Here is a 13,721-nt window from a genome sequence, read left to right as displayed (position 1 = left end):
AACACATGCAATGATGCCAAACACAGGAAGATCACAAGCCAGTGGGTAGGAAGTCTTGTGGATCCAATGGTATTGTAACCATCTCAGCGCTGGCAGGGGTCTCCACATGGCTTCTCCAGCTCCAGGGCTCTAACGTAGTTCCATGTGTCTTTATCAGTAGAACGTCTCCCAGGGAGTGAATGGAGAGAGACAGCGTCTCCCGCCTCCAAGGGGGAAATACAGGAGTTCCCAGAATCCTCAGGTGAAGGCCATGCCCACACAGAGGCCTCATTGGCAATATCCGGATTGACAGGCTAGACTCCACCCCTACACTCTTATTCTTCAAATTGACACTTGATGATGTAACCACCACAGAAGCTTGCCTGTGTTTCATTGACTATGCAATGGTATTTGATTGTGTGGAGCAGAACAAACTACAGACAGCCTTGAGAACAGGGATTCCAGAACACTGCCTTGTGCTCAAGAGGAACCTCCACATGGATCAAAGAGGAAGCTAGCTGGAAGAACAGAACCAGGAAATACATCCTGGTTTAAAATCAGGAAGTGCGTGCGTCAGGGTTGGGTCCTCTGAGGGATCTACCACTGGAAACCCTGGGGCCTGTAGATACGCGGGGTGGATTGGCACAGTGGCGGCAGCCGTGGTCTCCAACATAGCATCCCATCAGGGCTCCTGTTAGAGATACAGGCTCCCAGGCTTGCTGCACCTCCAGGTGTTCCCATGCAGCTCAGGCTGAGATGCTCAGCTGTGCCCTGCTAGGCCCTTCCCAAGGCCTCCATCACCCTGGCCGGTACTCTCAGCTCCCAGCACAGGGCAAGACACCTTAGAGGGCTCTGCCATCTTAGATGCGTCTTGAACTATGCCCGCCCCCCAATATATAAAGGACAGTTGCTAACCACTAGGTCAGCAGTTTGAAACCACCAGCTGCTCCGTGGGAGAAAGATGGGCTTTCTACTCCCATAGAGAGTGACCGTCTCAGAAACCCACAGGGGCAGCTCTATCCTGCCCTCCAGGGTCGCTGTGAGTCAGAAACGATATGATGGCAGTGAAGTTTAATGGACAAGGGCCTTCCAAATGTTGGCGGGAAAATTCCATTCCCCTTTAATTCCTTTATTATTCTTGATGTTGTTGTTGTTGCTGGAACTTCTTGAAGACTTGTGAAGGTGTCAGAACCCTGATCTGTTGGTGCCCGAATGTGGCTGTAATCCCGTTGAGAATGAGAACTTCACCACCATCCCCCCCAAAAAATTTTTTTTAATTTAACAAAAGAGAATGAGCGCTTCTTTCGTCGTGTTCATGGACGATGTGCCTGTAGCAAAACCACCCTCACGGCCGCAGAGTGGACTCCTCTACCCCTCGAGGACAGAAGAGGACACACAACGTGACCTCCACAGGCTCAAACATGAGGAGGCGTGTGAGGGTGGCAGGACAAGGGGGGGGAGCACAAGGTCACTATGGGTTGGGGCGACCCAATGGCACTTGACAATAATCCCTCTGAAGTGGACAGCCTGTTCTTTCTTCCTCCTCCCTCTAGCTTAGCCTCGGAAACCTTTGTCCCGAGGGAAGCCAGCGAGGGGTCCTAGGCTGGTGGGTCACGCACCTGGCCCCCATCAAACAGAGTTGCCCAGAGTCTACGCCATCTTCCTGCCAGACCCTAAGACCCCACTGGTGGGGAGAGTGAACTTTGGGGATCTGCTGCCCTCCCTCACTGCCCCAGGCAGGGTGAGGGAGCCCACCAGGTGAGGTCGGGAAGACGGGCACCCCCCAGTGTCTACCCTGGCCCTCAGCCCCACTGTCCTAGGAAGTGCCTCCCTTCCCCTGTACTCCCCCCACCCCCTGCAGACCCACTCCCATCAGCAGATGTCCAGGTTCTTCCCAGGCCTCAGCTGTAAGGCAGGGAGCAACCCTGAGGGGCTACAGCCAGCTTTCCATCCAGGCCCCAGGCTGGGAGGGAGCCTTCCTCTGCTGTGGGGCAGGAGTTTTGCCCCAGCCCCTGCAAGGTAGGTGGAGCCCCACCCTCACCCCCTCCACCCTCCTCAGGTGGGCCCCCTCTGCTCTCAGGAACACCCACCTGTGGCCTCTACCTATAAGGGCTAGGCCCTACCGGGTGGGCAGTCAAGCACTTGGATGGGGGGAGGTTTGTTCTGTGCTTGGGAACAGGTGCCTTAGCCATGGCTTGGGGTCACTGTGTGATCCTTCTAGTAGTGGTAGTCACTCTGGGGCCAGGCCTGGGCCAGCAGACTCAGGCCAGGCCGGGTCCCCTGGGCCTGAAGCACAATCACACCTGCGGGGCCCAGGGCATGCAGCTGCGTGTGGTCCCCAAACCAGGCCGGGCAGTCCACATCAAGGTGGTGGGTAAGTACCTCCTGGTTGGGTTCTCCTCCCTGTATCAGAGCTGGGAGCAACAAGAGCAGAAAGCTGCTCAGAGGCCTGGGGTGTCTGTCCCACCACCCCCGCTGGGGAGAGTGGAGAAAGGAGGTGACGTGCCAGCCGTTGACTACCAGCTCCCCAGCCACTCTTCCCAGTAGTGCTCGGACCTCTCGCAGAGATGCAGGCTCTGAGCCTGTCACTCAGGGTCAATCAGGAGCCTGTGCACTGAGCTGTTCCTGAAGGGTCTGCCGCTAGGCCCACCAGCTGGTCTGGGATCAGGGAGGGAGCAGAGGGCGGCAGTCTGCTTGGCTGAAGGACCCAGCCTTGAAGACTCTGGAGCTCAATTCTACTGTCCCTTGGGGTTGCTGTGAGTCAGAACGGACCCAGCGGCCGCTGGTTTGAGGACGGGCTGGGAGCCCTGGCCTGTGGTGGGCAATGAAGGTGGCACCGTGAGGAAGGTGCAGGGCCAGGGGACTGGGCAGCAGGCGTTCTGAGAGTGAAGGGTGGTGCAGTGCTTCTGTTACCAACCAAGAGGCCCCTGGTTCAAATCCACCACTTCCGAGGAGGAGAACCAAGAGACTTCCTGCTCCCGTGAAGATTTGCAGTTTGGGGTACCCGGCAGCAGGGAGGCTCTACTCGGTCCCGCAGGACTTCTTGGAGCCGGGGCCGAGTATCGGTCTTCTCAGCTGTTGATCCCACAACCCTGGAGGATTCAACCCACAGCCTAGCGACTGTGTCTGAGAATAGTTCCCTGGGTTTCCGACGCCAGCAGTCTTCATGGGACAGCCAGCCTTATCATTCTCTAAGTTGCTGGTGGGTTTAAACCACTGACTCCAACAGGCCCTGCACCACAGGGCTCTCGCCTGAATGCTGGGCAGCGGCAGGGTAGTACTGACTGATGTCTTCCTCAACTCCAGCATCACCAGGGATTCCTTAGCTCGTAGGTGCTTCCGGTGACCTCCCTCCCTCTGTCTCTCCTCTTAACAAGGACGCCACCACCTCAGCCCCCACCAGTTCCCGCGTGGCCACATATCAGCCGACAACATTCTCAAAGGCCTCATTTCCTAAAAGGTCGCATTCTGCGTACAGGGATGAGGCTCCAGTGTGCCTTGGCAGACCCACCATTTGGCCCACCTCAGTAAGGGCCAAGCGTCCACTTTGCCAACCCTTCTTGCTGGTGATGCCCAGGCTGCTGAACGCCCACTCCTGGCACCAGGCCTTGGTGGGCCAGCCTGGACGGAGAGAGTGAACCTGGGGTGGAGAAAATGGGGGTCCTGGGCTCAGAGTGGATTCAAATCTATAATTTCTAACGTGTGTAGTCTTGGGTGACTGGTTTCCCCCCTCTCGGAGCTTGTTTTCTCATCTGTAAAATGGGAAAGGCTGTACGTGGGACCGTGTGTGGGAGGGGGGAGTGGGGAGCCCTGCTCCCAGAGGGTAAGCTGCTTGTTCTGGGCTGACGGGAATTCCAGAAGCCAGGAATCCTGCCAACAGTCTCAGCTCTGTCCCTGAAGCCCCGAGTCCTTGCTCTGCCTTCATTGAGAGCACTTGAGCAAACTCCAGTCCCCACGAGCCTCAGCTGTATCCTTTTAGCCCTAGGACGCCTAACTAAGCTTAAGGGCCTGGAGCTAAACAGCCAGCCCAGGGCCCCCATTTCAGCCCCCTTCTGCCTACCCTGGGGGCGGGGTGAGGGCCCTCCCTGTGGAGACTGCTGTGCTGGGGGGCCAGCAGGGGCCACCTTAGCCAGAAAGATCCAAAGGCCAGCTGACGCCAACCATTGTGAGCTGAAGACTCACAGCTGTGGAACTGAGCCCAGAGTGGGGAAGGAGCTTGCCCAAGGACACACAGTGAGCTCGTCAAGGCTGGAGCTCAGGTCTCCTGTCTCCAGAGCAGGGATTCTTCTTACCCTGGGCTCAGCCTGGCAGCCTCTAGCTGCCCCCTCCAGCACTCTGGCCTCGCTCTCTCTCACCCCACCCCACCGCAGATGAATTTGGAAATCAGTTTGACGTGAACAACTGTTCCATCTGCTACCATTGGCTCACCTCCCAGCCCCAGGGGGCTGTGGTCTTCTCTACTGACTACAAAGGCTGTCATGTGCTGGAGAAGGTAGGGGGGCTCCCTGTTTGGCCAGCAGGGCCCCCTTTGGGGGAGCTGCCCAAGGTCACTCAGTGAGCTGGGGGTTGAGGAAGGAAGACCCAGGCCTGAATGCCGGCACTTCCTGCCCAGGCTGCTGCCAGCTGCCTCTCCAGCCTGCCTCCTTCCCCCTGCAGGACGGACATTTCCACCTGAGGGTGGTGATAGAGGCGCTGCTGCCGGACCACCGTGTGGAGGCAGCACAAGATATCACCCTCATCTGTCCGAAGTCCCACAGCCCCTGGGTTCCGGCCACCCAACTGGTGCCCAGCGCCTGGGTTTCTTCGTACTCTACCCCTCCCCAACTCCCTCTCCACCCCTCCTCTGGCTCCAGCCCCACCCTTCCCAGTCCCCTGCACCTGGATCACAGTTCCCTTCCTCCAACCCCTGCCTCACCATCCCTGGGGCCTAGTCCCACGGGCCCCGACCCAGGCAGCCCCACGGGCCCCGACCCAGGCAGCCCCACGGGCCCCGACCCAGGCAGCCCCACGGGCCCCGACCCAGGCAGCCCCACGGGCCCCGACCCAGGCAGCCCCACGGGCCCCGACCCAGGCAGCCCCACGGGCCCCGACCCAGGCAGCCCCACGGGCCCCGACCCAGGCAGCCCCACGGGCCCCGACCCAGGCAGCCCCACGGGCCCCGACCCAGGCAGCCCCACGGGCCCCGACCCAGGCAGCCCCACGGGCCCCGACCCAGGCAGCCCCACGGGCCCCGACCCAGGCAGCCCCACGGGCCCCGACCCAGGCAGCCCCACGGGCCCCGACCCAGGCAGCCCCACGGGCCCCGACCCAGGCAGCCCCACGGGCCCCGACCCAGGCAGCCCCACGGGCCCCGACCCAGGCAGCCCCACGGGCCCCGACCCAGGCAGCCCCCAGCAGGGCACCCTGGATCATTGGGATGTTGACAAGCCAGCTCACATAGGTATGTGGGACTCTGCTGAGGACATGCAGACCCTGAGCATCTGGGCCTTCTAGAGGCCCTGAGAGCCCTGGACCTCTTAAGGGACCACCATGTTCAATCTTTGCACTGTCCCCACCCCCAGGCACCCCTCTGACCCAGGAGCAGTGCAGGGTGGCCTCAGGCCACATCCCCTGCACAGTGAGAAGAAACTCAAAGGAAGCCTGTCAGCAGGCCGGCTGCTGCTATGACAACACCAGAGAGGTCCCGTGTTACTATGGCAACACAGGTACCGTGGTCCTGGGGCCTGAAGCTGTAGGAGAGAGCTGCTGCTTGTTCCAAGTGGCTGCCACCTGGCTTACCAGTCTTCTAGGGGAGCCTGGCTCCTGGCACAGAACAGAGATGTTCGCATGGGATCCTAGCACCCCGGCTTGCCTTATGATCAGTGTCCCAGGGAACTAAGAGCAAGCCCTGGTGGCATAGGGGCTACGGATTGGGCTGCTGACTGCAAAGTCAGCAGTTCGAGACCACCAGCTGCTCTGAGGCAAAACCACAGGGCTTTCTACTCCTGTAAAGAGTGAGTCTCAGAAACTCACAGGAGTCCTGTAGGGTCGCTGTGAGTGAGCACCGATTGATGGCAGTGGATTTGGTTGACTGGAAGGCAGAGCCCTCCCTTCAAGCAGCAGCTAAGCCTCCCACTACTCTTGGAAAGGTCCGGGGGCTGCTGCGGCCCAGAGGGGCTTAGGAAGACCGAGCTGGTGGTTTCCTCCCCCAAAGACCCCGGCACAGCTGTACCCTGTAACCCGTGGAGTCACCACGAATCAGAACCAGCTTGAGAGTCGCTGGGTTTCTGTTGGGGAAGAGGGAGGTCCCCCAGGTGGTACACACACTTGCATGTTCCACTTCTAGCTGGAAAGTGGTGGGTGGAGTCCACACAGTAGGGCCTCGGAATTAAGGCCTGGTGATCTGTCTGAGAAACTAGTCCTGGTAAGCTCTGGGGCGCACAGTCTGCACGGGGTGCTGTCAGGACCTGGGGTTTGGGTTTCAGATCCAAGAACCTCCTGGCTTTGGACAGTGAGCACCATCAAGTTTGGTTCTGTTTCAGCACAAGGTTTGGCCCCTCCCTTCCGTAGAGCAGGGAAACTGAGTCCTGAGGGTGTGCTCAGACTCGCAGGGCCTGCCTCCCTGTTGCCAGCCCAATGCATCCACATGGCCCGGCTCTTGCCATCGCCCAGCCTGGCTGAGCAAACCCTTCCCCCGCAGCCCTGATTGGCCTCTTCGATCTGTTCCCGCCGCAGCCACTGTCCGGTGCTTCCGAGATGGCCACCTCCTCCTGGTGGTGTCCCGAGAAACTGCCTTGGCGCACAGGATCACGCTGGCCAACACCCACCTGGCCCATGCGCCCACCAGCTGCCCCCCGGCCCAGAAGACGGATGCTTTTGTGGTCTTCCGGTTCCCCCTCACTCATTGCGGCACCACCGCCCAGGTAGGCATGGGAACTGAGGGTGGGGGCCGGTGCCACTTCAGGGGGCCTCAGCCAGCTGTCTTCTTCAGGTGGTCGGCAACCGGCTCATCTATGAGAACCAGCTGGTGTCTGGCCTCGAAGTTCAGAGGGGGCCCCGGGGCTCCGTCACATGGGACAGCACCTTCCAGTGAGTGGGGAGGGGCCCTCTGGGCACAGGCTGGGCTGTGGGCTGGGGTCTGCGGGGCACAGGGGAGCTTGAAGCAAGCTTTAGATTCAGTCGGCTGGGGTCAAACGAATGCTCTATAACCAGGTCTTAAGCAAACAACACCCCCTCCATCGGGTTGATTCTGAGTGAGGCAGCCTCGGTGCACAGTGTGGGCATCCGAGGCTGTAACCTCTTGGAAGAGGATCTCCAGGCCTGTCTTCCAAGGCCCTTCTCAGTGGGGTTAGTGGTCAAGTTCTCGGTCAGGGAGGGTGATGCTGCTGGGTCTGGGGGACGTGAGGCCTCAGGGGGTCTTCCAGCCTGGCACCAGGGCTCAGGCAGTGGTAGCCGGGTCTGAGGGGGTAAGGTTCTCCTTATCCCACTGGTGAAGATAGCCCAGCTCAGTATCTGAGGGGCTGGGAGGTGAGGGGACCACCCAGGAGAAAGGAGATAGTTCACTACCAGGGGGCCTGTTGGGGGAGGAGCTGACTCAGGCCATGTGGTCACCCTAGCAGCCCAGGGTGTCAGCGAGGGTGTCCCCAAGAAAGCCTGTGCCTGTCACTCCTGGCTGAGGGTCCCCACTGTCGCTGTGTAACCAGGAACCATTTGTTGGACCTCAGCCTGTCTCAGTAAAACACTGCCGGCAAGCGGATTTGGACTTCAGATTGCAATCTTCCTCCCTTTGGTTTGAATCCCTGGCCTTGCGGGCAGTGAGCCACTGAGTGCTTCAATGGCAGCACCACCACGGGCTCCTCTGAGGCCCAGGGGCGTGGGAAGTAAGAGTAAGGCAGTGATCCAAGGCCTGGCTGCTCCGGGGGACAGGCTGATGTCCACACTCAAGTGCTATTTGCTTTGAAACCTGAAGTCCCTACGGTGATGGGACCAGCCTGTTCTAGCAAGTCTTGGATTTCAGGACCGTGGGTGCCAGCCAAGGAGCCCTGGTGATGCTGTGGGATGAGCATCGGGCTGCCAGTCACAAGGTCAGTGGTTCAAACCCACTCGCTGCCAGAAAAAGCAACAGCTGTCTGTTCGCAAAAAGTTTTACAGTCTCAGAAGCCACACGGACCATTCCTACAGGCTCGCTATGAGTCTGATCAACTCGATGGCAGTGGGTTTAGGGTTGCTTTGGTTTGGGGTGCTTGTCAGAATTCAGCGCAGAGCAGATAGCAGGATGTGCTGCGTAACAGCCCCCAGAGCCCACCAGTGTCTGGCCTCAGGATTGGGGCAGTGGTCTGGATTCAGGATGCCAACAGGGCTCTGTTCTGCCAGCACTGTGATTGTTGACTCACAGCGAGCAACCCCACAGGGCAGAGTAGGGGCTGCCTGGTTAAGCCCAAGGTCAGGGCTCTGTAGGCCCAGCCTCTTTCTCCCATGGGACAAAGAGGCAGACTGCTTCTATAAAAACATAAACCCAAACCAAGCTCAGTTGATTTTGACTCACAGTGACCCTGAAGCCCAGGGTAGAGCTGCCCCTGTGAGTTTTGGAGACTGTAACTCTTCAGGGGGACTAGAAAGCCTCGACTTTCTCCCACAGAGCAGCTGGTGGCTTTGAACTGCCGACCTTGCAGTCCAACTGGTAAAGACCTGCAGCCTTAGACATTTGGTGGGGTCGTTCGACTCTGCCCTACAGGGTTCCTATGAGCTGGAAGCCAGTAGGTCCAGCAGACCTTTGCTCATCTCTCAGCTTCTGGAAGCCCCAGGGACTCCTGGGGAGGAAGCTGCCTGGTCATGGAGCTGTCTTCCCATCTCCCCCCACCCTCACCCCTGTAAGGACCCCACGAATATTGGCTGAGCATCTAGCTTCTTCCTCTGTGACCTCATGGTAGAAGTGGGTGATCTCAAAGACCCTCCTCCCAGATGAGGTCGAGTTCATGGCACCGGGAGTTAGGACTTCAGCGTGTCATTCCGTACAGGAGGGGGGGAACACCTTTCCACGTGTTAGCTGCAGGTTCAGGCCTCTGTCTGTAAGAGACCTTCCCCCAGGGCACCCGGCCAGGCTCAAACCCAGGGCTCTGACCTCCAAGAGAGGTAGAGAAGGTGAGGAGTGGGGGTGTTCAGGAGGTCACTACAGACAATCCCCACCCAAGGAAACAGGCCTGGAACACTGAGGGCCCCACAGTCCTTCGGCTGGAACGAAGTACCAGATATAGTGGCAGAGTTGCAGTCAGTGGGGGTGGTATCTTGTGAGCTCATCCAGTCCGGGAATAAGGGCTCTTAGAACCCCAGCTCCTGGAATGAGGGTGGAGTTGCCATTTTACAGAGGAGGAAACTAAGGCTGAGGACAACTAGCTTAGCCCCATGGCCATCAGATTTGAAAAGATCCAGGCTTGAGACTGACAGAGGACTGAGCTCCCGGGCCTGCCCAGCACTCCTGATGGGCCCTGAGGGCTTCTAGCACCAGACCTGGACAGGCGGCTGAGGGTAGCCACTGCAGACCCAGCGAGGGGGCAAGCCTATCCTCTATCCTGCTGGACCTCAACCCCCAAAACAGGACCTGCCTCGTTTGGCAGACGTGGATCAGTGGGCAGAGGCTGGGAGCGGACGAGCTGCCCCTCGCCGCCCTCGTCAGCTATGGGAGTCTCTGGATGACTGCTGCCCTGCGGGGGACATGCTGCATGCGTGGCTGCTACAGCCACGTAGCCGGTACTCTGTTCACTGAATCTCAGGGGCCCTGATTCTGAGCTCCGTCCCCATCACACAGGCTCCATGTCCGCTGTATCTTCAATGCCAGCAACTACCTGCCTGTCCAGGCATTAGTCTTCCAGGCTCCGCCACCTGGCCCTGTGACCCAGGCTGGTCCCCTACGGCTCGAGCTCCGGATCGCCAAGGGTACAAGGCTCAACCCCCTTCCCAGCCTTCCAGCTCTCCCTCCTCTACCCTGTATCCCCCTTCCTTGACAGCCCTCTGCCCCCCACCACCCCCCTCCCTGACTCACGAGCCTCTCCCTGCAGATGAGACATTCAGCTCCTTCTACGAAGAAGAAGAGTACCCCATCTGGAAGCTGCTCCGGCAGCCGCTGCACGTGGAGGTCCGGCTCCTGCAGAGGGCGGACCCCGGCCTGGTCCTGATGCTGCACCAGTGCTGGGCCTCGCCCAGCGCCAACCCTTTCCAGCAGCCACAGTGGCCCGTCCTGTCAGACGGGTGAGGGACATCAGGCACCCATGCCATCCTGGGAGCTCTGTCCCCACTTGCCTGAGAACTTAGAATGCCTGACACTCTCCTTTCCAGATGTCCTTTCAATGGGGACAGCTACAGAACCCAGATGGTGGCCCTGGAAGGGGCACTGCCCCTGCCATCTCACCGCCAGCGCTTCACAGTGACCACGTTTGCCTTCTTGGACAAGGGATCCCACAGGGCCCTCAGGGAACCGGTAAGGAGGCCCTGGACTCCTCTGCTGGGTCCCTGTCTGTCACTGAGGCCCTCTGTTGGGGGTGGACTTTAGACAAAGCCCCACCATGGGATGTGGCCAAGGGCCCCACAATGAGTCCCCTGGGGTAGGACCAGAGGCTCTGGGTGGCATAGTAGCCTAAGCATCAGGCTGCTGACCCAAAGGTATGCAGTTCGACCCCACCAGCCTTCAAGCAGGAGAAAGACGAGGACCAAGTCACAGCCTTGGAAACCCCGTGGAGCAGTTCTGCTCTGTCCGGATAGGGTCACTGTGGGTCAGACTCAATGTCACAGCTGGGGGGACCTTGTGTTTGGTGTCTGTAGGGGTGAGTGGGTTATGCGTTGAACTGCCAGCCCCAAGGTCAGCAGTTCAAATCCACCAGTTCCCTCTTTGGGAGAGAAATGAGACTGGGTTTCCCGTAGAGACGTACAGCCTCAGAAACCCCAAGAAGGGGCAGTTCTACCCTGTCCTTAGAAAGGTCACTGTGGGTCAGAATCGACTCAGTGGGTCCAATCGATCCAAGTGGGTTTGAACTGCCGACCTTAGAGTTAGCAGCCCAGCGCCTCATGCTGACTGCCATCGAATCAATGCTAGCGCATATAGCTACCCTAGAGGACAGGGTAGAGCTGCCCTTGTGTGGAATAGAAAGTTTTGTGGGAATAGACAACTTCAGGTTTCTCCTGCAGCAATGGCTGGCAGATTCAAACCTCTGACCTCATGGTTAGCAGCTCTTTTTGAGGGAGATGCTAACCTGCTCTACCCAGGGAGACATGTCATGGTCAGGCCCTCTCCTCCCCCCAACCCCCACCCCCTTCCCAAGCCACACAGGTCTTTCTCCTTGGTGTGGCCCAGAAGCCTGGCTTCAAAACAAAACAAAAGCAAAATCCATGGCCATCAAGTCAATTCTGACTCATAGCACACCTATAGAAATGGGGTAGAACTGCCCCTGCAGGTTTCCGAGACTGTAACTCTTCAAGGGAGTAGAAAGCTTCATCTTTGTCCTCAGAGCTGAGTGGTTTCAAACTGCTGACCTTGGGGTGAGCCCCAGTCTAACATGTAACTACCACATCGCCAGGGCTCACGAAGCCTGCTTTGCTGGTGTACAAGCAAGTGTCCAGAGAGACTTTCCCGGGGCCTGGCCAAGCCCCCTGCTTGGGAACCCCCTCTACATCAGAGGGAGCCAGTGCTAGTCCCCCAGGGGGAATGGCATCCAGGCAGGCCCTGGAGCGGGGCAGGCAAAAGTTGGGGCTCGGTGGAAGGCAGCCTCCTGCCAGCCTGGCACTGACTGCAGACTCTGACTTAGGGGAAGGAGGAAGATGCAGACACCAAGGTGGGAAGCCAGGCATGTGGGGCCACAGGCTCAGCTCATCTGGGTCAGCATGCCCTCCCTGGCTGGCCACAAGCTAGGCTGGGTTCCTGACCTGTGTCCTGGGTCCGAGCCACGATATCCGCCCCTGTCAGCAGAACAGCCCTGACCCTCGTACTCCCCCCCCCACTCCCCCAGGTCTACTTCTTCTGCAGCGCATCTGCCTGCCACCCCTCAGGGCTGGATACCTGCTCCCTGACCTGTAGCCCCGAGTCTGCCAGTGAGTCTGGACTGAGGGAAGGGGTGTCCTTTCAAACTCTGGAAACACCCCTCCATTGGGCATCCCCCAAGTCTGGAGCCCCACGATCCCCCTCTTCCCTGGGCAGGACAACGGCGACAGTCCTCAGGTGACCACAGGGGCCCTGCTGGGCCTTGGGACATCGTGAGTTCTCCAGGGCCAGTGGGCTTTGAGGATGTTAGTGGGCAGGAGCCTACTGTGGGAGCCACAGGTACGAAGGCTCATGTCATCCCAAGAGGGTGCTGACCTGAAGGGGGGGCTTGGTGTGGGAATGGAGCTTGTCACCTTATGTGCAGAGAGGCAGCCCAGCACTGCCTGGGGTGTCCACAAAAGCCAAACATCAGAGGGGTGGGGGGGAGAGACCCACCAGCCCCATGATCTCTCAAAGCCCATCTCTGGCAGGTTCCCCCAGGGACTCCAGCTCCAGGCTTCTCCTCTGGGTGCCTCTCATGCTGCTGGCCCTAGTGTTGCTTGTCGGGGCCAGCGTACTCCCAGGCCTGCGTCGGACCTGGGCTCCGCAGTAACAGGAAGGCTGCAAAGTGTGAATGGTCTCAATAAACCATTGTTTCCAACCTCCTGGGAGCAGGTGTGGTTCTTACTGATAACGGGGACCAGGCACTTCCTAGTCTCAGAATGTGTCCCTGACGGTTGGCCCTGCTCCTTTAGAATGGTGGGTGGCCTCAGTGACAAATACTTCATGCCTGACGCTCCCTGGGAAGACCCAAGGGACCCCCAAGCTGCAGTGGGAGGGGCCATTTCTGGGCCAGGAAAGAAGCAGAGCGGACAGGATGAGCAGAAAGCGGGGATCAGAACCCAGCAGGGACGAACGACCCAGGGAGACTGCCTTACAGGTGTCATGGAGCAGGGGACCCCAGAGTTCCCAGGTCAAGAGAACTACCCTTGAGTGAAAGCTTTGGGCACCCCATCTCTGAGCCTACCAGCTTCCTGCCCCTGAAGGTGGCTGACTAGACCCCAGGCCCCCAGAGTCTCTCTATAGGGCCGGTCGGCACAGGCCGAGACTGTTGTGGGAAACTGCTGTCATTCCCACAGATTCTCCCCTAACAGCTCTGCTGCCCTAAAGTGAGCACATGGTTGACTGTCTCCCTGAAGGAGCAGACATTCTTTGATGATCTGCTGAGGCACCCAGCCCCCTCATGCCTTCCCCCAATACAGGTATTAGGTTTCCTTGTCTCTGAGCTCAGGGACTTTACTGTGATTGCCACCGACTTTGTGACTTATGAATATGCATGTCTTATGGTTACCTACAAATAGCCCCAAACAAAAAACACTCCAGGCTCCCCTCTTTCCCTCTCCCCACTTCCTTTTCCCCCTTGGCCTCCCTCACTCTCCTCTCACCTCCCATTCCCACGTGGACCACCAAGAGGGGCTGAGGTGAGCATGCTACCATGAAATGTATCTGACTCCTTTATTTAACTCTTTAATTCTCTGACTACTATAATCTTCATATAGTATAGCCATACAATTGCACCTACCAGACCTGTGATTGTCAGGGGACTGGCTCCCCTGACAGACCGTGGGCATGGCTCCCTGATGGACCAGTACCAGGCTGGCTCTGTTGCTGGCCTGTCCAGGCCAGTACGACGTGGGTAGTCTTCTCTGTGTTGGCAGCAAAGACTTTCTGGACTGATCTGTAGCTCTTCTAGGCT

General features: G+C 58.8%; 1 protein-coding gene across 1 annotated transcript; it reads left to right on the top strand.

The window, feature by feature from the left end:
• The first annotated feature begins 2,169 nt into the window (after positions 1-2,169).
• On the top strand, positions 2,170-12,599 carry ZP1 (zona pellucida glycoprotein 1). The gene is given in 13 exon segments (XM_075547560.1): positions 2,170-2,353; positions 4,350-4,471; positions 4,636-4,930; positions 5,363-5,419; positions 5,541-5,684; positions 6,694-6,881; positions 6,950-7,047; positions 9,764-9,891; positions 10,014-10,203; positions 10,291-10,432; positions 11,955-12,036; positions 12,143-12,265; positions 12,457-12,599. Coding segments are annotated over 13 exon segments (1,896 nt in total).
• The last annotated feature ends 1,122 nt before the right edge of the window (positions 12,600-13,721 follow it).

This window comes from Tenrec ecaudatus, chromosome 4 (genome assembly GCF_050624435.1).
Source record: "Tenrec ecaudatus isolate mTenEca1 chromosome 4, mTenEca1.hap1, whole genome shotgun sequence".
In the NCBI taxonomy this organism is placed as follows: Eukaryota; Metazoa; Chordata; class Mammalia; order Afrosoricida; family Tenrecidae; genus Tenrec; species Tenrec ecaudatus.
The sequence above is the reverse complement of the archived record's forward strand: the minus strand, read 5'-3'. Positions and strand labels throughout refer to the sequence as shown.